Source organism: Onychostoma macrolepis, chromosome 03 (genome assembly GCF_012432095.1).
Source record: "Onychostoma macrolepis isolate SWU-2019 chromosome 03, ASM1243209v1, whole genome shotgun sequence".
NCBI classification, from domain to species: domain Eukaryota; kingdom Metazoa; phylum Chordata; class Actinopteri; order Cypriniformes; family Cyprinidae; genus Onychostoma; species Onychostoma macrolepis.
In genome coordinates this window covers 33,664,857-33,688,193 of record NC_081157.1, presented here as the reverse complement: position 1 = coordinate 33,688,193, position 23,337 = coordinate 33,664,857, and the positions used below count along the sequence as shown (strand labels likewise).

Below are 23,337 nucleotides of genomic sequence, written 5' to 3'. Positions count from 1 at the left end.
TTTATTTATTTAGTACACGCACAATCTGGCATTTGTGGTTTACGGGGACTCTCCAAAGGCGTAATGGTATTTATACTGCACAAACTGTATGTGCTATTGCCCTACACCTAAACCTACCTCTTACAGGAAACTACTGGCAATTTTTGTATGCCAGTAGTTGCTACAAAATGGTATGCTACAAGTGTGCTACAAAGTGGCCAAGTATTTATAAGTTCACTTCACACCTCGATGAAAGCTTTCGAAATGCATGTGTGTTACCTTTAGCAGATAATGTCTGCACGTAAACAGGAAGGCCGTCTCTATTTTTTTTTTCTATTTTAAACATGCACACACAGAAGGGGTCCTGCTGAAGTTTCTTGTTACTTCAATTTACTTCCTGTTTTGACCTTGTGTCAAGGATTTTATATAGTACATGATGTTTATACATGTGAGGCTCTGCTGACAACGCCTGCTCTTTTGGCTGTTGACAGAAAAGCGAGATCGTTAGTCCATGATGTTTTAACACCCTTGGTATACTTATAATTTCATCAGAGAATAAATAATAGGATTAAAGGATAATGTATATTGACGTAGCTATATATCCTCAGAGTATGAGCATATGCTATACACTATTGAAATGCAGGGTCAGCACCTGACTGTACTGCGTGAGAGGTGTTTACACAAGAGATGTAACGTCACACACAAAACCACCGAATATGGTCAACGTGATATGATGTCATCATGCTCCAATTTATTTATTTATTTTCATTAGCTTACGTTTTCGTGCACTGACATTTAGATCTTCTAATGGTCCTTTTAATTTTGAAAATCAGAGTTAATTCACAAATAAGAGACGTCTTTGCATGTGCTTACAAGTCCAAACTAGAACCAAAACGTTAAAAAAATAAAATAAAATAAAAATTAGACAGAGATTTGCTGCCAGTGTAAAAACACTTGCAAATTATGCCTCTTAAAAAAACTGTCTCTTCAAACATGTCTCTTAGTGCAAATTGAGAACAAAGATCTTCTTGAGGGTAATTAGAATTAGAGGTTCAGTCTTAATTTTGTATGTGCCAGACACTGATTGTTGTGCAAGTGCAATCATTAAACACAGGCGGTTTTCTGTTTGGGTGGTTCTTTCTGATTAACTGATTTAAAAATATAATTCACTTGAAACATTTGAGTCATCACTGAGTAGTGTTTATAGTAGTCCTGCAAATACTTGAAAAATTATTAAAAAGGGGAAAAAGGTAAAAGAACAACGTTGATCAACACAGAACATGTTCAGTGAGTCAAAATAGAGCAGGAGTACAGTTTCTAGACAAGACTAGACCTGACACCATCCCTCGAAAAGATCAGTCACATCGTCATATTTCATCGTTTGACTTATAAATGGCTGTGAACCCTGTTATTCTTTATGGTGTTCAATGCGTTTGTTTTCTATTATCTTTCTTGATCAAAATACAAAAGAAAGGAAGCCACAAAGGTCAACTGTAACATGCAGACTGTTGCTTTGTGTAAAGTGATGCACAAACAAGTACAGCTGTAAAAGAATTGCTTTTTGAGGAAGTGGCACAAGTGTGTGCATGTATTCAAGGAATCATTCGCTGTTAAATGCTGTGACCAATGCATTATGGTTACTTGGTCGGCTGTATATAGTCCTGATTATTTCTTTCATCCGTGTTATCCCCGAAAATTGCAGTGGACAAAACAAGACACTAAGACTGTGTGAACCATTAAACTGTACTTTTTCATACCTTAGTTCAATTAAAAAGCATAAGGTGCTTTCTTACATCGTTTCTCTTATTCACCACTTCCTGTTTTCCATTCCTCTCTCTCTCTCTCTCTCTCTCTCTCTCTTTCAGTCTGTCCATCTGTCTACACAGCCCTAATTCAATGTTCTAAATGAATTTGTTCATTCAGCTCTGCTCTTACACTACTCACTAGATTTCCACTAACAAAAAAATACAATGGTATTATCAAAACCGTACAATGGTGTGTCCATTTTTTGTAAGGACTATTCTTTGTCCAGCCTGATCTCATTAGTATACATAAATGTAATGTAATAATTAGTATACACTACAATGCACAATATGGACTTAATGACATAATATAAAACATTAAAGTATTTATCTATACACAGATTTAGAAATGTAAAAAATCTCCAAAAATCCCTGATATACTGTACAATTTTATAGATATTTTTGAGCCCTACCCCTAAACCTAACCATATCCTGACAATATAAAAAATTGAATATGCAGATAAATGTATGGTCGCAGTCATTTGTCACAATATTATATAGATTTACAGTACTTAAGGATTGTTTCTGAATGCCGTCAAACAAGCAAAAAAAATGAAATGATTCAGTTATAACAATTCATTTGAGTAATTAACATCTTTGGCTTGAGTAGTGATCGAATCCTTCAAAATGAGTTTAATCCTTCAAAATTAGGCACATTCGTTAGCAAAAATGATGTCTTTTGAATGCCTTTTAATTTCATTGCTCAAATACAAAATCAACCTATTCAATCCATTAACTCAACGTCCTATAAACCTAAAAGGATTCATATATGTTCGTAAAATTTGCATGTCTTTAAAGTTGTAAAATTCATTGACAGCAAGTCACTCAGGCACTTTCCAAAACCTTCACCCTCTCTGCTCCTGTCTGGTCAAATGATCGGCCGAACAACTTTCAAAAAGCGTCAGAAGACACGCCTCTTCTGCAGGCACTTAGCCACTCCACAACCTTAAACAAAGGCACTTATACACACACACACACACAATTCTCATCTTTGCTTTTCACCTCTCTAGTGTTTTTCCTTTCTAATAAACCTGGCATTATGCACTATGAATATTGTTGGCTCTGTGGTATTGGTCTAGTTCCTGTATTGTGAGTCACTTCTGATAAAATTGTCTGCTAAAATGCATACATTTAGAGTTTAATTTTGATGCATTTCATACATTATACATTATCTTCAAACATACAACATATTTGTGTGCTAGAACCACATTTAGCATTCAAATGCCTGATTTCTAATTAGATCATGCCGATTTGTTGCTTTTCTCTTTCCCAGTTCCTGCAAAATCCATTATAGACCCACCTGGACTGATGGCTAACTATCTCAGAAGTGATCTGGGACCTTGTGCTGCGAGATCATGGAGATCATAAGGGTCATTCCTCATGTATTTATCCTGGAACTGGCTCTCTGTCAGGGCACCAGGTGTGTCAACTCAGATAAAGGATAAAGGCTCGTATTATATACTGTATTAACTTTTTTTCTGTACAGCTGAAGCACAGCACTGTTATTTCCTGGCCTCTAGAAGCTCTAGAGTCCCTGACACATTTACAAAAAGCCTGTGTGCTGACAGTGCAGAGCACACCACAGCACCGATACAGAGCATTTCTTCCACACACACAGCTCTATTTATTGGCTGTTGTCACAGCCTGATGTGCGGGTTCCCTCTTCCAGTCAAAGCCTATGGAAAATCCAGCCCTGTCAACGGAAAATCTTACAAACGCACGCTGCTCTGCAGCACCAACGCCACCAGGGACAAAAGTAGTACAGCGTAAATGCTCTGTCTGGTGGAAAAGTCATAAAAGAAGCTAAATGAATTCAATTTAAACCACAAAACGTGTTAAGACGCAAGTTTTTGCATCCGACACAAGTCACAGATCCCAGCTAAAGCAAAAAACGCTGCCACTGAAATCTTATAGAGCAAGTTAAAAGAGCGAAAATAGACTCCAGCATGGGAGAAGTGTCCCGATGGTGGTATGCCGGTCTCTTACCTGCGATTTTATCCCCCTCCATGGCTAAGCGCACACCCTCCTCTGCCACATGTAGCCTGTCTCTCTTCCAACCTTTTTTGTTGGACTTCCTCTTTCTCTCCCAGTGCACCAACACTTTCTCCTCCTTGTTTGCTTTCCCTCGCTCTCCTTTGGCTTTTCCCTCCCTCTCTCTCTCCTCCTCTCTCTTTAACTCTACCCCAATCTTCTTGATTTAATGTCTTCCGTGTGCCGCAATAATGAGCGGATGCAGAATTACGGCATGCCCATGTGCTGATCATATGGAGCGTTCATGCTCTCTTGCTTTTATTGTCCTCTCTTTTGTGTCCGTCTGTCTCGAAGTCTCTCTCTCTCTCCGTCCTCTGACACTGAGGCAGCATTGTGTGCGAGATGGAAACCCAAGGCCATGTGATATGAACGTTTCTTCCCAAAATATCTCCTCTCGGCAGCTTGAGGAATCCTGGACTGCCCTCTGATTTTCTTCAGGGCTCTGGTGAGTCACGAGACAAAGGGCCGAGGAGATAGACGTGACCGACACCACACCCCTGTGATTGAAAACAAACATCTGAACACTGACTCAGACCGTAGACAAACATTTTCATACGCCGCTTGCCGCTCCTAATTTCAAGTATGGCCAAGACACACAACACAGATTCCTGAGTTTTCCTTTGTGTTGCTCAACGAGAGCAAATGCAGACCCCTGTCTGAAAGCATTTGGATTTAGGATGATCTTTGTTCATGAAGTGGGACTGACCTTTGGCTTTTTCTTCTGGGGGGTTACAGGGTCGTCTGGCGAGCAGACAGCTGGGAGACGAGCCTAAATACGTGTGAAGAAGTACACTGGCCCAGATCAGGCACTCCAGACTCAGAAATGTATAGCAAAAATTATATATATATATATATATTAAGCTCTAATTAAAATAGCTATTTATTGATGTATATAATACAGAAAATAAAGCAAATTCAATAAAATTGATCAATAAATGCCAATATACAGATATCTTGTGCTAGTAGTGATAAGTAGTGATTTGTAAAGCATTCTCTCCTCAGGCCTCTTAACACAGGAACAATACTGCCTCTATGAGTGAGTTCATAGATCTACACTCACTTCCAGACTCACAGCCTTAAATTCCCAAACACATGACATTTCATAGACCTCAAAGGGAGGTTGAGTCACAGTCTTACTGTAGCTACAGGCTTTGTTAGCGGCATATTCATTCAGAAGAGCTTACAGATCAACAATGCTGTATAAAATCCTCAGAAATGTGGTCTTTAGTGATTATAGGCTTGATCAGTAAATAATTGAAAGTAATAGTTAAAAAATAATCAGGGATGGGAAGAATTTGTAGGGAAAAAAAGGATAACCTCCTGGCAGAAAATGATCAGTACATTTTCCGTTACTGACATTTCCTTCAATCCTAAAACACTACAATTTAATGCAGAATTTAAAATATGGGTAAAGTGCATGTACAAAATCAATGATTATTTGATTTTATTCAATTATCAATGATTATTTTCAATTATTTAATATTAACACAGTACATTTGCTAGCCATATTTTTATAGAGTTTTCTGTATTCATACAGATTTCTGTATTTTTCATTCTGAGAAGAGCGACCCACATGAATTGTGAAATGGCCTTGAACAATTCCAAAATGGACACTTGCCAACCCCAAATGTGAGTCAAATTCAGCACTGACTAGTATATGAAACGGCAGGTGGTGTGATTTATTAAATCACAAAGGCAATAATTAAATGATATATACGGATGCCACTGGAAGATTCCATATGCTGAATAAAACTGCTCTTGTGAGGTCTTTGCATTTTTTCTGCAAAAAAAACCTCTATGGCACAAAATAATATACTAATATATGATAGATAGATGGATGGATGGATGGTCACAGAGTGTAGCTCTTAGCATAACACTGGAGCAGTAAAAGATATGTAGCACGGTGTGCTTTAAATAAATAAAAAAAACACAACTTCAAGGACTTCTGGCATCTTACACACACACATTAGCTGAATATCTCTTGTTTTAAGCAGTCATTCAGACTCTGTTTTGACTAACAGACGCCAGGATGTACTTTCTAACCAACAACATGTCATATTTGTTTAGTGCATAACATAAAGACAAGTCAGTGACTAAAAGTCAGTACAAACGATACATATTCTTAAAACCATAAATGGAGCCACATGCCTGGAGCCATTTAAGAGTTAACAGCTTGTCAGAAAAACTTTTAATCTCACCATCACTAATTTTTTCCAAGGCCAAATTTTCTATGCAAAAATACATTTTCTAATGGACTGTATATATATTATCATGGTCACACTTTAAGGTCCAATTCTCACTAATAACAAGCCATAAACTATGACTTTTGCCTCAATAAATTCCTAATTTGCTGCTTATTAATAGTTATTTAGGTAGTTGTTACGTTTAGGTATTGGGTAGGATTAGGGATGTAGAATATGGTCATGCAGAATATGTGCTTTATAAGTTCTAATAAACATATATTTTACAGTATATACAATATTCATATAATATATAATAAATATTATATGTGACCCTGGACCACAAAACCAGTCTTAAGGGTCAATTTTATTATATGAATAAATGAGCTTTCCATTGATGTATGGTTTGTTAGGATAGGACAATATTTGGCAGAGATACAACTATTTGAAAATCTGGAATCTGAGGTGCAAAAAAAAATCTAAATATTGAGAAAATCATCTTAAAAGTTGTCCAAATGAAGTTCTTAGCAATGCATATTACTAATCAAAATTTAGGTTTTGATATATTTACGGTAGGAAATTTACAAAATATCTTCACTAATGATCTTTTTTTTTTTTTTTGGCATAAAAGAAAAATCAACAATTTTGACCCATACAATGTATTTTGGGCTATTGCTGCAAGTATACCTGTGCGACTTCTGACTGGTTTTGTGGTCCAGGGTCACATATACTAATACATATAACTCGTTTATATCTATAGTATACAGCAGTGTTTCCCAACCTTTTTTCTGCCGCGGTACAGTTTTGATATGTAAAAAATCCCATGGCACACCACCAGTGCAGTTACTTTTAAAAGTAATGCATTACAATATTGCGTTACTCCCTAAAAAAGTAACTAATTACGTTACTTAGTTACTTTTTATGGAAAGTAATGCGTTGCGTTACTTTTTAAATATGAGCAGGGCTTGATTGTTTTTAATATTAAGAAATTCTATTTATAGCAAATGTAAAAGCCCTTTCACACCAAAAAGTGTAATGAATAAACCTCAGGCTGAAGGAAAAGTAAATTCACGTCTGTACAGTAGAACGCAGGAGAAGAAGGTTCAACACTCTTCAGCAATAAAAAACAATGAAGCACAATTGTTAGTTTATCTAAAGTCATTTTTGCTTATTAGTATGGTTCAACTGGATCATCAAAGGTCAGCAGCAAAGACATTGGTTAATAAAATGGGATTAGATACATTTGTGTTATTTAACATTTAATTACTGCAGGTTTACGTCATATTCTGAGTTTGCATTTCACTGTTTTAATTCATTTTGATGAATACTAAATCTTTTTTTTTTTTTTTTGCGAGTGGGATGAATTAATGCACATTCACATTTAATCATACATTACTGGCACTCTATCCTCCAATTTGATACTGTTAAGTGCTTTGACACAATCTGTATTGTTAAAAGCGCTATATAAATAAAGGTGACTTGACTTGACTTGACTTAATCTAGAACTACAGTAACATCATGTTCACACAGCGCACACAACGCCTCTGCACTTCCGATTACTCCCAATATGGTGACTGGAGACTTGTCAGTCAATAAATGGGAAAATAAAGTCCCCAATAATTAAACATTGCGTCTTCAGAGTTGGTATTTCTTAAAATCATACTCAACTTGAGTTAACAAGGTTTTTGACGACCGAATGACAGAGATCTGTGTTTTGTCCATCATTAGAACGGCCAGACTGCTAAGACAGACTGCTCTTTAAACATACAAAAACATTAGCCTTTATAGACAGCGTTTCTTGAGTAAAGGAAACGCTGCTCTTATTCAAACATCAGTTCTTTATTTAGCTACCCTTGCATTGTGAAGAAGTAGACGTCTGTCTTCAAACTGTGCGTCGCGGCCAATAGACTGTAAGGTGGCGGCGCTTCATTCTGAATGGAGGCGGGGTGGAGTTATGAGGTTTGACTGACAATTTGAGGATCCAATGGCGTTACGAGGTTTAGTCACAAGCTCTTTTGAATGCTTTTCATTGGTTAAATATTTGTAAACCCCACAAACAGACAGATGACCAATAGCACTGATTTAAAATAATAATAACGAAATATAATAGAGATATGGAATTTTAGATAATTTTCCACGGCACACCAACAACCTGTCACAGTGGTTGGGAAACACTGGTATACAGTACTGTGAATTTCAATATTTTATGCAATAGAACATATATTGAGGGGAAAAAAAACTTACTATATCACACATTCATAATTAGTTTTACATGCAAGACAAAAAAAATGTAATTAAATATTTTTTTATTGTAGTATTACAGTTATGTTTATGCCTCTTCTCTAAAAGGTTCTTTTTTATGTTGTCTGATGGCTGACACATAAACACACCAAAAAATACATGCACATGCACAGGCTCATACACATGCCTGTAACCACACACACACACACACACACACAGTGTGAGGAAATCGGTTTTCTGTTTTATGTAAGAGTAAAACTAGGGTTTTAAATGTGAGACCGCCTAGACAGCACACAAACAAACATTTGCTTTAATTAGCATTCTTTCTCCTGTGTGCGTCATTTGTGAACATGTGTTTATGTGTATGCTTTGTTTGTGAAGTTTGTCAAGCAGATCTCTGGATCTTCAACCAGCCCCCATATGCAGACGTGCTGACAGTGCAAAAGCAGACTGCGCTTCCCGCTGCGAGAGGATGCTTCAGTGGTGAGATATCATCACGCACACAAACACACACGCACGCAAGGTGTGAATGCTCATGTAACCACATATGTGCAAAGACAGACTTCCATAAATGTAAACATTAGAAGTCATTTGCTTTGTCCACTGCGAGAGAGAACGCTTCCAAATATGCACCAACAGATGCACAACAACTGTGCAGCTCTTTGTGGTTTTTCTCTCTCTCAGATATATTTAGCCTTCTTACACAGAAAACAACCTGAATAGACAGCTGCTGTAACCATTGTCCCCCAAGACTCATGCACACACATTTAAAAACTCAATTACTCTTTCCAAAAACGCACATTTGGGTCCATTTATGATTGACCAGTATGACATGTTCTCTACTGGTTCCTAATGTCCGTATATACCGATTTAACATTCAACAAAGTGATAAGTTGACTTAACTTAAAAAAAACTGAGGAAAACCATTAATAAAAAAAAAAAACATAGTAAATAATAATAAAAAAAAAAAAAGTTAAGTGAACTTTTTTTTATTCACTTTTACTTTAAGGCAACGGGTTTCCTCAATTTTTAAAGTTAAGTCAACTTTACAGTGACAATGATGCAAGAAGTTTTCAGGAGTCACTTTTTAAGATAAAATATTTACAAACATGAATTAAGTTCTATAGATCTGTTTTGTCTGTGTGTTAATGTGTGTCTGCGGAGTTGCTACTCGAGGCTTCTCAAGCTACCACTAAACTAAAATTTAAAGTATTTATTTATTTAATTTAATTTAATTTATATTTAAGCAAGAAATGGGATTATGAATGTGAAACTAAATGCCCTTTTCCATTAACTGTATGTGTATCTTCAACCACTCCATAAACAGCTGTGTTTACAAGCAATGTCAATCATAATTCAGAGCCCAATGTCTGATGCAGCGAATGCTTTTAACAATGCATACTTATGTTTTATGTGCCCTAATAGAAATAAAACTAAATACAAATTATTATTATTATTATTATTATTGGTGGTGTTGTTGTTATTATTAATAATAATAATAACAGTGGTAGTATTATTAATGTTAATAATATTTTAAATATTTACTATTATAAATGACTAATTATAACATGAACAGCATGGCTTTCAAATGTCTTTTACATTATTTTTACATTAAACTAATTTTCATCTGACAATAATTCACCACACAAAACAAACTGTTTACAGCATAAATCGTGTTAATCCTTGCTGTATCTAATGTAGTCTGGATCTACCTAATTTGGCTGCAAAACTGAATTCGGTAGAATTTGGCTTCTACCGAAATACTGTACAGTTTGATTGGACGCACAGCTTTTTGGACAACTACTGATCTGTGTATCGCAAAAATACAACCGCAAACATGCTTGTGAATGTGAACACTTACCAGAACCAGTACCAGTAGGACTTGTTGCCTCTCCTCTCTCTGGCCTCCTCAGCCTGCCGCTGGTGGACCTCGCAATGCCTGTCAACACAGAAGACATAACAGAAACACTTTTCAGAATGATCTGATTATAGGAGGAAGGATATAGAGCAAGATGTATAGGACACAGTGTCCAGAAGAAATGGAGCAAAGGAAAGCAGATGTGTTGGGAACAGACATCAGAGCAATGAAGCTCGGCCCACTCAATTATGTGCCGCATGTGTTTGTAAAATCAAGTCAGATGGGTCACAAACACGGAGACAGATCAAACGCTGCTTCTTTTGAAATATGTGCTGCCACTAAAACCCTTAAGATCACCAAGAGGGTGTTTAAGCATCAGGCAGCGTACAGGAAAACTGCAAAGCGACAGTGTTTAAATCTCACGACAGTGAGATACAGCGATGGCTCTAAAGGTCAAACTATAAAGAGCAAACTGAAGTCCCCTGTTTGCACAGGTTTGGACTGCAATGTAGGTCATGCTGTATGTCTTGGTAGATGCTACTGGTAAATGTGATCACATAAAGAGCAAAGACCAAACAAGCTGCATGCCTTTCCATAGATGGGCTCAACACACAAAAGAGTATGTTTAGATGATTTTTCATAAAATTATAAAAATTCCAAATTAAAATGTATGATTTTTTTAATTCTATTTTAATGATAATTAAGTACATTTTATCTCCTAATTCTCAAAAACTATAATCGTCAATTGTAATTATAATCCTACCACTTGTTGTAATGCCTTTTAATTATCCTGAATGAATTTATACAAATTTATAAAATAAAGTGAAAGGTCCAGATGCATTATGGTCTTGGTTTAATTCCCATGAAAATAATATCACAATGTATAAAAATGTTAATCCTTTGTTTTTTTGATTTAGAGATGAAATGGGATCTTAAGCCTACTCATTCTGATAAGAAAAAGAACAAAAAATGGTACTGCGATTAACAATTATTCTTAAAACAGACACACTGTAAATAGTGAAGTGAAAGTGAAGTGACGTCCCATAGGAAAAATGTATTGCTCAGTGGTTGCTCTTCCTAAGCTCAGGAGACTTAGATGAGATTCTCAAATATCTCTCATTTTAGTATCAACAGCATTTCAGATGTTTCTCCTAAAATTCCTTAGGAGAAATAGAAGTAGACACAAATGAGACATGAGAAATATCAAAACAAATACATGAGAAGAGTCAAAACAGAATGTGGTGAAAGAAACATAGAATATATCTTTATTGTCTTACTGAAATCTCTATCAAGACTCCATTATAAGAATATTTTATTGCTCAGTGGTTGCTCTTTCTAAGCTCATGAGACTTAGTTGTGATTCTCATATGTGTCTCAGTCTGAACAGTGTTTCAGATGTTTCTCCCAAAAATACTTAGGAGAAATAAAAGTAGACACATCTGAGACATGAGAAAGTTCTTAAAGAAAGGAATCCAGAAAGACTCCATTATAAAAATGTTTTACTGCTCAGAGGTTGCTTTTTTTTCATTGCAATGGGGGTTTTCACCTTCAATGGTCAGGCCAGTAGGAGTAGAGACAGGAAAGTATTGGACAGGTGAGAACTGAACAGGAGCAGGAAAGTAGCTTTAGCTGGGATTTGAACCCACACTGTAAAATTTTAAGGCAACCGGCTTCAGCAGATTTTTGAGTTTTCTCAACTTGTCGTTTTAAGTTGATACAACAAAAATTTGAGAATCTCCCACAAAAATAAGTTGAGCAAACTCAAAAATCTGCTGAAGCTGGTTGCCTTACAATTTTAAGTTGGCTCAACTTAAATGTTTGAATTTATCTTCAATGTCCAGCACTGTATATGTACCACATTTTCCAAACACACAAGGACTTACAAGTGCAAGATATTTAGTATAAGAGCAATACCGTCTTGTACAGCCCATTTTTGCATTTATGTAAATATAGGTTATGGTTTCCTCTGTTAAATCATTGTGAAATAAAACGCTGACTACATAAAACAACTTCAAATATGACAATGCATGTATTGCCTTTGATTGAAATGGCGTGGATAAATGACATTGAAGCTAACCAGAGGGAAGAAAAATAAAATAAAAAGATCTCTTTAACATTTCAAATATTTATCCTAGACATAAATAAGGTTACTTTAAGATTGAATGGAAACTTTTGCTTGAGTCTCCTGCTTCAAATTTGTCTCCTGAGACAAAAACTCTAACACTCTCACAATGGTCTCCTTTAAAGCTTTAGAAAAGATCTCAACAACATCACTGTTACGTTATGCAGACCAGACACAGAGGATGGTAAATGTAACAGGTTTATTGAAATGAGTAGTCGGGTAAGTAATGCGGATAGATGGATACTGGTACTTTATGATGACAATGACTGATGGAGGATTTCTTGCCGAGGTGAGGATGTCAGGAGCTCGTGGCAGACAGGAGGCGCACACACCTTGGAGGATGGTGATTTCCAGGCCGGGAGGACGGGCAAGGACAGACGGATGGAGACACAAGGTAACACAGACAATCTGGACAAGGAGGTATGTATCGCGCGGTCAGTCTTAACTGGAAGGTAGGGAGTGAGTCCACTTCGTGTAATCGAGATCGGACGCTGACTGGAGTGAGGTGTGAGCTTATGTAGTGTGGCTTGGGCTGAGTGATAATGAGGTGCAGGTGGTGTGATCAGTATTCAGGTGATTGTGATCTTGGCATGGGATTGGTGGAGGAGCCTGGCTGATCCGTGACAATCACACACTGTGCTCAGATTTTTCTCCTAATCTAAAGACTCTGGTGGTCTCATATTTGTCTCCTCCAATGTTTCAAAAAAGATCTCAACAACATCACAGACTGTGCTCAGATTTTTCTCCTTAGCTAGAGACTCTGGATCTCTCACATGTGTTTGCTCAAAAGTTTAGAAGAGATCTCATCATCACACTATGTGCTCAGATTTTTCTCCTACACTAAAGACTCGAGTGCTCTTACATTTATATTTCAGAAGTGATCTCAATAACTTTACAAAGTGTGCACCAAGTCAAATGCCTCAATATGTGCGCAAACATTTCATAAGTCATAAGCCATGCATGTGCCTTTCAGCAAAGAAAAGCTCCAGGGTTATTTTCTGTAAATCAGTTTTGATTAAGGCATCCGGTACATTACTATTTCCAACAACAGATTATGTGCCTAAGTAGGTTACATAAACATTGTCCAATAAAAAGTAACATTATTCTTATTTCTGCATAATTTATCTCTCAATATAACCTTTAACTCTGAATTTGTGACTTTTTTTCCCACTTTATTTAGTGCCTTTCAAGTACTTTACTTGGTGCACACTTGTTAGAGTTTTTGTCTCAGGAGACAAGTTTAAATCTCCATTCGATCTTAAAGTTACCTCATTTCTGTCTAGGATAAATATTTGAGATGTTAAAGAGATTGAGATCACTTTTGTTTTTCTTTCCTATGGGGTGCGGCCAAGGGCGTAACCATGGTATAGATATTGGGGGGGTCCAAATGTGAACCCCCCGCACCTCTGCATTGTAATACATTATAAAATAGTATGCAATAACTTATTGAGTGTAATTTTTAAATTTTATTTAAAATTATTAGGACAAGCCTCCCTACACCTACCCTAACCCTACCCGATACTTTATGTTCAACTTTTTGATTATTTACTTCATTTTTATTGGAAAATAAATGCTTTTCTGATGTGATTTGAAATTTAAAGGGAGAAAAAAAGTTCGCCAAAAGGCAGATTCGAACCCCGGTCGAGCGCGTCAAAAGAAGCGTAACACACGCTTTACCATCTGCGCCACTGAATCTAACGAATGACAACATGGATATTGGCACTTAGACACTCCGATTTTTTTTTTTTTTATTCCCAACAATTAAACAGTTGCCCACAGAAAAAAACAGGGGGTGCTGCAGCACCCTCAGCACCCCCACTTCCCGCGCCTCTGTTACCGTCTGAAAAAAAAAAGGCGAATGTCCGCCTGTTCGTCCGGTCCTGCTTCTTTGTTTTAGCTCCTAACGTACCTTCATTTCATTTAAGCACCAGTTACAGTCGGACTGAGCGGTTTTTTCAAACGATGCCGCAAGCCGGCGTTTACGGGCTCAACCAAGTGTACAATCGGTGGTCACACAGTTTTGTTTCCCTTGTTTTTCCTAAATTGAAAGTAAATCGGAAATAACAGATCCACTAGGCTACAACCAGGGTTCATTAAAGGAGGGCATACCATATGTCACATATTACAATATAATAGGCCTATTATTGGGGGGGGGACAGATTGGTATTTTTCCAATTATATGATGGTTACGCCCATGGGTGCGGCCAAGTATGGTGACCCACACTCGGAATTTGTGCTCTGCATTTAACCCATCCAAGTGCACGCAGACAGTAGTGAACACACACCCAGAGCAGTGGGCAGCCATATTGCTGCGGCGCCCGGGGAGCAGTTGGGGGTTCAGTGCCTTGCTCAAGGGTCTCACCTCAGTCGTGGTATTGAAGGTGGAAGTGAGCACTGTACACTCACTTCCCAACAACTGGACCTGAGAATCGAACCCACAACCTTCAGGTTACAAGTTAGACTCTCTAACCATTAGGGTTAGGAATCAAATAAAAATGTTCAGATGTGTTCAATTCTTCTTCAAGCAAGAGACAGAAACATCTACATATCCCTTATCATAAACCTCAGCACACGTCACTAAACCCTTAGATCACAGAACAGTTTAATACATACAAGTATTAAGTAAAAAAAAACTTTTTGTTAATAATAGTTTTCACAACTAAAGCAGTTTGACGCAACTGTCTGCTGTTTTTCTCTGAATGTATTACTGAGAATCAGTATACCGCTATCTGTGTCAGTATGAATGCACATTCTTACAGGTGAGAGATTTTGCTGATACCAAGAAGTTGAAAAAAAGCAAAGGCTTTAAATGTGTGAATTTCCTGTGTGCTGCTAATATAGGAAACGATGAACCAGCTCTGTGCTAGTCCCTACAAGAATAACAATTATTGCGATTCACAGGTCACCAAGCACTAATTTGTTTCCATTCAGATGTGCAGGTTTATTCATCATTTCTGGAAAATCTCTGCCAGATACTCTTTCCTGAAACTCTGTTGTGAAACACTGAGTCAGTTCACTCTTCCTGCTGAGGAATACATGTTATGCAGTTGAATGTTTTGGCTCCAATAAAATATCAACAGACATGTCTGTTAAAGACTAACATCTAATGCGTCTCCAATATAACAAAATCAGTCACGCAAACGTAGCGATGGTAATGCAAATCTCTGAGATAAAATTAGCCTAATTAAGAGGAACAGTGCCCTCATTCTGTTTCCAGCACGACATTGCCAGTTCAGACTAAATAAATCAAGCCCAGAGCAATATTCAGTGCTTTGGTTTACCATAGACCACCAAACATTTTCCAGTATTTCATCTTCTCTTTGAGTTCATTTTGCATTATAAACTCAGGCTGCATGCTGATTTAGTTAGTAATCCGTTGTTTTCTTACATTCATGAACCAAAATAACATTACAACTTTTTTCTGTCAAGCCCTGTGAAACCCAATTCAGCAAGTGTAAAGATAAAAGCATAATGGTGTTGACATGCAACACGCCACAGGCTAAGTTACAGGAAATATTCACACAATGACGGTAAAAGGCTGAGTGACAGAAATAATGTACCAGTTTTACAGTGTACATCACGTAAATTAAAAACTGCCTTTGGGGTGAGTTCATACATAACTGTGACTGACAAGCTGACAAAATGTATTTATGTGTTATGAACTGCCTGAAAATGTCCTCTGTTTTATTGACTCACTACAGAGACAAGAAAGGGTGAGATCATTTGAGTTGTTTTCTGTGTAAATATGAGGGGTCTCCGCACATTGGGACATGACTGAACAGGCCAGCATTGCTAAATACATACGCTCAAATGTAGGTTGCATTACATGCACTGTGGCCCGCCACTTGTTTTTTTTTGTTGTTGTTTTTTTCTTGTCTTGTCTTTATTTATTCATGTTCTCACAATAACTGTCATTTTGTAATATAATTATTGCCAGTTTCAAATCAATTTTCTTCATCAGCAAGTAAATTCAGATTCTTTTAATTGGATTATTGTTAAAAAAAAAATATGTATGTATATGTATATACACACATGTCAGAATTGTTGGTACCCTTGGTAAATATGATCAAAGAAGGCTGTGGAAATAAATCTGCATTGTTAATGCTTTTGATCTATTATTTAAAATATTCACAAAAATCGAACCTTTCATTGGATAATAAGAATTTAAAATCAGGGGAAATATCATTATGAAATAAATGTTTTTCTCTAATACACATTGGACACAATTACCGGCACCCTTTTATTCAATACTTTTTGAAATCTCCATTTATCAGTTTAACAGCTCTAAATGTTCTCCTGTAATGCCTGATGAGGTTAGAGAACACCTGACAAGAGATCAGAGACCATTCCTTCATCCAGAATCACTCCAGACCCTTTAGATTCCCAGCTCCATGTTGGTGCTTCTTCTCTTCAGTTCACTCCACTCATTTTCTATAGGGTTCAGGTCAGAGGACTGGAATGGCCAGCAGAAGCTTGGTTTTATGCACAGTGACCCATTTTTGTGTTGTTTTTAAGGTTTGTTTTTGGATTATTGTGCGGTTGGAAGATCCAAACACGGCCCATTATAAGATTTCTAACAGAGTCAGTCACTTTTTGATTTTTTATCTGTTGGTATTTGATAGAATCAGTGATGGCGATCACGTGTCTAAACAAGATGCCCAGGACCTCCAGCAGAAATATAGACCCACAACATCAAAAATACAGCAGTATATTTTATTGTACACATGGGGTACTTTTTATCCCTGTGTTCACCAAACCCATCTTGAGCTATTTTTTTAGTTGCACCTGACCATAGAAGCCAGTCCCATTTGAAGTTCCAGTCATGTCTGATAACTGAATATGCTGGAGTTTGTTTTTGGATGAGCGAGGAGAATTTTTCTTGAAACCCTCCCGAAAAACATGTGATGATGTAGGTGCTGTTTAACAGTTTCTTTTAAGGTTTTCTGACCCCGAAATTCAACCTTTTTCTGCAATTCTCAGGCTGTGAACCTTGAAGAGTCTTTAATCACTCAAACTCTCCTTCTTCGCCGTGCATTAGGACGATATAGACACACGTTCTCTTCCAGGCCGATTCGTAACATTTTATGTTGATTGGAAATTCTTAATTATTGCCCTGATGGTGGAAATGGGAATTTTCACTGCTCTAGCTCTTTTCTTAAAGACACTTCACTAATTTGTGAAGCTCAATTATCTTTTGCTGCACATCAGAAATATATTCTTTGTTTTTCTCATTGTGATGGATGATTAAGGGAATTTGGGCTTTGTTTTCCTTCCTATTTATATTTCTGTGAAACAGGAAGCCATGGCTGGATAATTTCATGTTCATAATCACACTGGTGTGCACAAAATTGTGAATATGAATGGGAATATATTTCAGATATATTTTACTCATAAGAATCTCTAGGGGTGCCAATAATTGTGTCCAATATGTATTTGAGAAAAAAACTTTTATTTCATAATGATATTTCCCCCCCATTTTAAATTCTTATTCTCCAATGAAAGCTTAGAATTTTGTGATTTTAACAATGCGCATTTATTTTCACAGCCTTCTTTGATCATATTTACCAACAATTCTGACCACGTGTATATATATATATATATATATATATATATATACACACACATACATACACACACATATATATTGTGACGGGAGGAGCCAACGACAGACACAGTGGGTGTGGCGTCAGGCCTCGGAGAGGCTTTTATTAACAAAATAAAGTGTCCAGGGGAAGAAGTGTCCAAAATAAACAGGGGGGTCTGGTGTCCTCGTCGTGCTGCGGGGCTTGTGCAGGAGGGCAGTGTTCCAAAAGGGGAAGGGTCCAGGGAAGGGGCGGAGTCCGGCGGCCGCACGCGCTCCCACTCGGGTCCGGGGCGCGAGGGCGGCGGCTTCATCACAGCGGCGGCTCTTACACGTCGTCCACGGCCTTTGGCAGGACTTGTACGGCCCGACATCCTGGTCCGACGGCCGTAATACGGGTGCGGCTTTCGTCCGGACCGTGGGTTCGGCAGCTCACGTCTTCGGTGGCGCGATGTCCCTCTACGCACCCTTCCTGGACCCACGAGGACACCAGCGTGCATGCACGGGGAAGAGACCGGTCTCGAGGAGAGGCGCTGGGCATTTAACAGCGGCGGCGATGAGGCTTCATTCAGTCCAGCTGTGCCTCATCACACGCCGCCAGCCCGCGTTGATCCCACGCCTCCTCTCATCCACCCACTCCAGTCGGGAGCCTGGTGAAGGGCGGCGAATAAGGGACGGGTGGTGATGATAATGAGGGGAGGGCCACTGATCCGTCACAATATATATATATATATATATATATATATATATATATATATATAAAACACATTTTATTACTGCTAGTTATAACTGTGGTACCACATTCATTTCACTTAAACTGGGAAGGCAGAAATTAAGCTTAATTGAACTAATATACTTTAAAAAGGTTACATTACTTTTATACAAGCCTTTTTTGTTTCCTCTATAGACTAGCACTCTAATCAAAACTAACACATCAAGAAAGAACAGAAAAATTTGTGGTTTAGCACAGAGTAAATAGAGTGTCTAATCCCCGGTTTCACAGAAAAGGCTAAAGTCTAGTCCTAGACTAAAATGTAAGTTTGAGCTGTTTCAACTGAAATAAACTTGCACTGACTGATCTTAAAATATATCAGTGCCTTTGTTTTGTCTCAAGATGTACCCCAGTAATGTTTTTTTCTAAGCATGTTTATAAAAACCGAGCCTTAATGTCTTCTATGTGAAAGCAAAAGCACTTTATTTGGCCTTCCGGAAGTAGATGCAATTAGGAATCATTGTTAAGATTTGTTTACAACAGAACAGCACAACCCAAATGTTCGAATTTATGCAACACATTTTATGGACGACAGTTTCGTGAATCTAGGAGAGTACAAGGCTGGCTGTGAACAAAGACTAGGCCTATTTTTAAAAAAAAATGGGTCAATTCCGACTTTGCTATGACAATCTGGCGCTTCTGAATCAGCGACAGTATGTTTTGTTATTAGTTTAAGTATTCGCTATTGAATGTTCAAATGTGGAGTTTTGCGCAGCGTAGAGTAATGCATTGTGTGTGTGTGTGTGTGTGTGTGCGAGGGGAACAGGGTCACATCACAGTGGAGTGAACAGCCTGTCAGAAATCATAGCACGTCAGCTGTCTTATGCCACGTTCCAGGCAACCTGTAACCCGTATTTTTCCAAACTTCTACCCGTGAAAGTGCACTGGAACGGCAGTCAAACCCGTGACTTCCCACCCGTGAACTCGTACTAGATCGATGTACTCCCAGTTCCGTGCTCTGACGTCACATAGCCCACGAAACAACAATGGCAGCCCCTACGGATGCGGGTGTTTATGCAAGTGGTACACGGTGAGAAATAGACTTTAGGACAATATAACGTTGCAATCAAATTAATAATAATATAATAATAAATAATACACACATGATTATGTACTACAATGTTAAAGCTCACGATTATGGTAAGGGGCGTTGCATTTCTGACGCGTGCTTGTGGTGTTCGGCCAATCACAATGCACTGTGTCAGCTGGCCAATCAGAGCAGACTGCGCTTGTTGGAAGGAGGGGCTTTGTAGAAAACGATGCGTTTGAGAGAGGCGGGGCATAGAGGACCTACAATAATGTACAGTATTTGAAAAATAATGGGGTTTTTTTAACATTAAAGTATGTCAACATATTCTGTTACACCAAATACACAAAATAATGATATTTAAAATAGCATCATATGACCCCTTTAAAGCTTAAATGTGTCAGTTTATCTTTGTTATCCAACACTCAACTACTGTACAAGTTAAAAAAAAAAAGTAGGTTCTTTCCCTGAAAAATGTAAACACTCCAAATCTGTGGCGCTATCAAAACATTCCGACCAGTCTGACATAGCAACACCCCCTCAACCAATGGTGTGAATTTGGGGTTGGGCTATATGTTTGACTGACCAATGACAGACAGGGGAGTGTTTGGGAAGTTTGTTTAAAATAAATAGTCATTATTTTTGCAGTTCTATGTGGTGACGCTAGCAGAAATGCATAGCTTTGCAAGAGGTGATAGTGCCGGTAGATAATCTTTAACTCCTCGCCTGATTCTTAACCGTACACACCCTGTGAGGTGAAGTGCCCATTATCAATCCATGACATTCCTGTGTCCGTATTCGGTAATCACTAAACTAACAGTCTTGAGTGATGAAGACAAAAGCAGGGAGACTTGGAGGAGGCAGGAAAAGACCAAACCATCTGTCAATTTCAGTGTCAAGTCGAGTGCTGTCAAAGGAGACATTTTAGCACATGTGAAATGTGTGACATGGTACTGAAAATGACTGTGATCAGCCCTCCAAGTCGACATGCCTCTGGAGCAAAGAGGAATTTCAAAGCACTCTCGGCCTAGGTTAATTTCACAGGAGATTTGTGTTGCCGCTGACTCACCTGTCAGCTCGACTGTGATGACAGGGCAGGTCAGGAAAGGGGAGGGAGGCAGTGAAGGAAAAGGAGCCAGATACTGATAAAAAAAAATGTGCTATAGTGCAGAGTCTCTATTGCCTCAGTAAGCTCTGTTGGGCAAGGATCCAAAATAAAGGATTAACAAAGAGATTCATTCATCCGCTCAAAATGATTCACTTCCAGAGACATTTTTTTAGCATTAATTCTTACAGAATTCCACATGGATAGTGCAGCATGCAATCCAACATGTAGAAATTTGGTTTTCACAGATAAAATTGATGCTAAACGGTGCCCAATAAACAAAATGGAGGCACAAAATGACTCATAACGGTTCAGGAATCAAAAGTTCATCCAAGCATTAAACTCTTGCAGAAAGAGCTGACAGTGTGTCTGATTAATAAACGATCTGTGTGATTTATGCCGTCTATGCGTGAACATGTCTAGCAGAGTCTTATTGTGCTGATGTTTGATTGCTTCTCATTGTGAGTTACTGATTTACCTCAAGTGTTCAGGGCGTGTTACACGACAAAGCACACATGCACACACAATTCAAAGTGTTGTGCATTCTCTGAAATACGTAAATCAAGGAAACTTATGATTTTAAAGAGATAGTTCACTCAATGAAAATCATAATCATGTCATTCTGGATCTGTATGACTTTCTTCTGCAAAACAAATAATACGATTTTGAAGTAGCCTATGTCACTGTGTTGTTTTGTTTCAACGTCATTAACTTTCCTTCTATGGGCAAAAGCAATTTAAAAATATCTACGTAAGTCATACAGGTTTGGAATGACATGATGCTGAGTAAATGATGACAGCATTTACATTTTTGGGTGAACTATCCCTTTAAGCACCATTGTTCTTGCAGTGGAGGCCAAGGTTGTACTTGAGGGATATTCTCTGAATGAGATCACATACGCTGTGTGCTGCCAGAGAAGGAAAAAGAAAAAGGACTGATTACATGATCCAACATGTGTGTGCTAGGAGTTGGGTGTGCTGTGACAATGACTTTGGCAGGCCTGAGGAAACACTACATTCCTGCCAAATCATTGTGTACACAGAGAGTTCGGCATATGCGTCCAGATTATAGGGAAGAAACATGCGGCTGTTCTCAATGGAAGGGCTCTATGGCGCCGCAGGCTCCGTTGCACAACGAAGAGGAAATAGTGTGAGTAAAGTGGTGGGGACAAGAAATGAATGTTCTCTATACTACATGATGTCTAAAAGTCTAGGATGTCCAGTGAAAATGGATGCACAAATGAGTTGCTACAATCACAGCAAAAGTTTTCTTTAGGGTCTTTTTTCTTCTAGGGTCTCGCCAAAAGTGACTTCCCAAAAGTAAAATACTAAAGATCACTCTCATTCTGATTAGCTGTATTCAAGTTCAGGAAAAGTAATCATTACAGTATGAAAAATATCATAATTATTACAATGCTAATATATAAATACATTTAAAAAAAATTTTAAAAAGGTGAAACTTGTGGTGGATTTGGTGGTGTCAGACAACCCTCCAAGATGGGGGTCTTCATTTTTCAATTGGGGAGGGGTGGGGTGTCAAACGTTTCTGTACACGATTACATTAGGGTAGCCTACAAGTTTAGTCAGTGAGCATATTTTAAATTACCAAAAGATACCAAAAAGACGCTAACGAATGCCGTTTGCCAGAGGAAGTAACCATAACAACAGCATGATGCTTGCGCCACCGCGGTCAGTTTGGGCGGTTCGTGTTGATAAACCACGACAAAACATAGCCTAATCTTATTATAGATTTACATAATATGACCTCAAAAAAAAAAAAAAAAAAAAAAACTTTATTAGATTACTGGCATTTGGCTCACAAGAGACGACAAATTGCGCAAAAAAACTTCCAAGTTCGGAAAAGAATACATCGGTTAAATAATTGTGCGAGACCCTAAGGTTGTCAGAATGTTTATCTACAAAAAGATGTCAGTAAGGCTATCTGACTCACCCTTATGGAAAATGCAGAGCACACAAGTCAAACTATAGCAGATTCTCATTTTAGTCATTTGACATTTTGGGAAGTCATCAGTTGGTTAATTAGGCCTACGTATTACCAGGCCTATATTTGATTGCTTATTTTTTCCCCCTAAAAATTTGCATGCATATTGTGTAAGTGTAAATTGACTGTTTAAAATAGGGAAAGCTAGGATATCACAGCGCAAAAGAACTTTTCTAGTTTGCTTTCACTTTTGCATAATGATAAGATCCAAGTTTACTGCTATTTTATAAGAGCACATTTCACGTCGTTGTTGAAATGAAACTTTCGGTGGTCCTGTACTCACCGGAATATGTTTTCTTCATGTTCATGTTGTCCTTTTTATCCTGAGAATGTCGACTTTAGTCTGTTAGGTCCGTATCTGAGATTGCAACATCTGAAATATGATCGATCGCTGCGTAGAATTTCTCTCCGGCTCTCCGCAAAGCACATGTGCCACGATAAAAATGTATGTATTTAAATCGTCCTTATGCTAAACCAACTATGTATGGAACTAAACTCCCATACACCTTCAGCTTTACCTGTCCACACACCTGTGGATAACTCCGCCTTACGGATAGAGACAAGACTACACACCTGAAGGTTTGACGCTCGAACTGAAAGAGTAGTAGACAAATAACAGACATAAATAACAGTCATTT

At 38.0% G+C, this 23,337-nt stretch overlaps 1 protein-coding gene across 2 annotated transcripts in view; it reads right to left on the bottom strand.

Moving 5' to 3' along the window:
* The window catches only part of septin9a (septin 9a), an 87,240-nt gene extending 64,010 nt beyond the window's left edge, over window positions 1-23,230 (bottom strand). The window contains exons 1-2 of one of the 2 annotated variants that reach the window (XM_058769209.1): window positions 22,983-23,230; window positions 10,095-10,172 (exon numbers count right to left, since the gene is read on the bottom strand). In XM_058769209.1, coding sequence (XP_058625192.1) covers window positions 10,095-10,172; window positions 22,983-23,007 — 103 coding nt within the window. In that variant the 5' untranslated portion in view covers window positions 23,008-23,230. Of the gene's footprint in view, window positions 1-3,767; window positions 3,971-10,094; window positions 10,173-22,982 lie in introns of those variants that run through there. The other variant, XM_058769211.1, reaches the window with a different exon arrangement.
* Window positions 23,231-23,337: the final 107 nt, after the last annotated feature.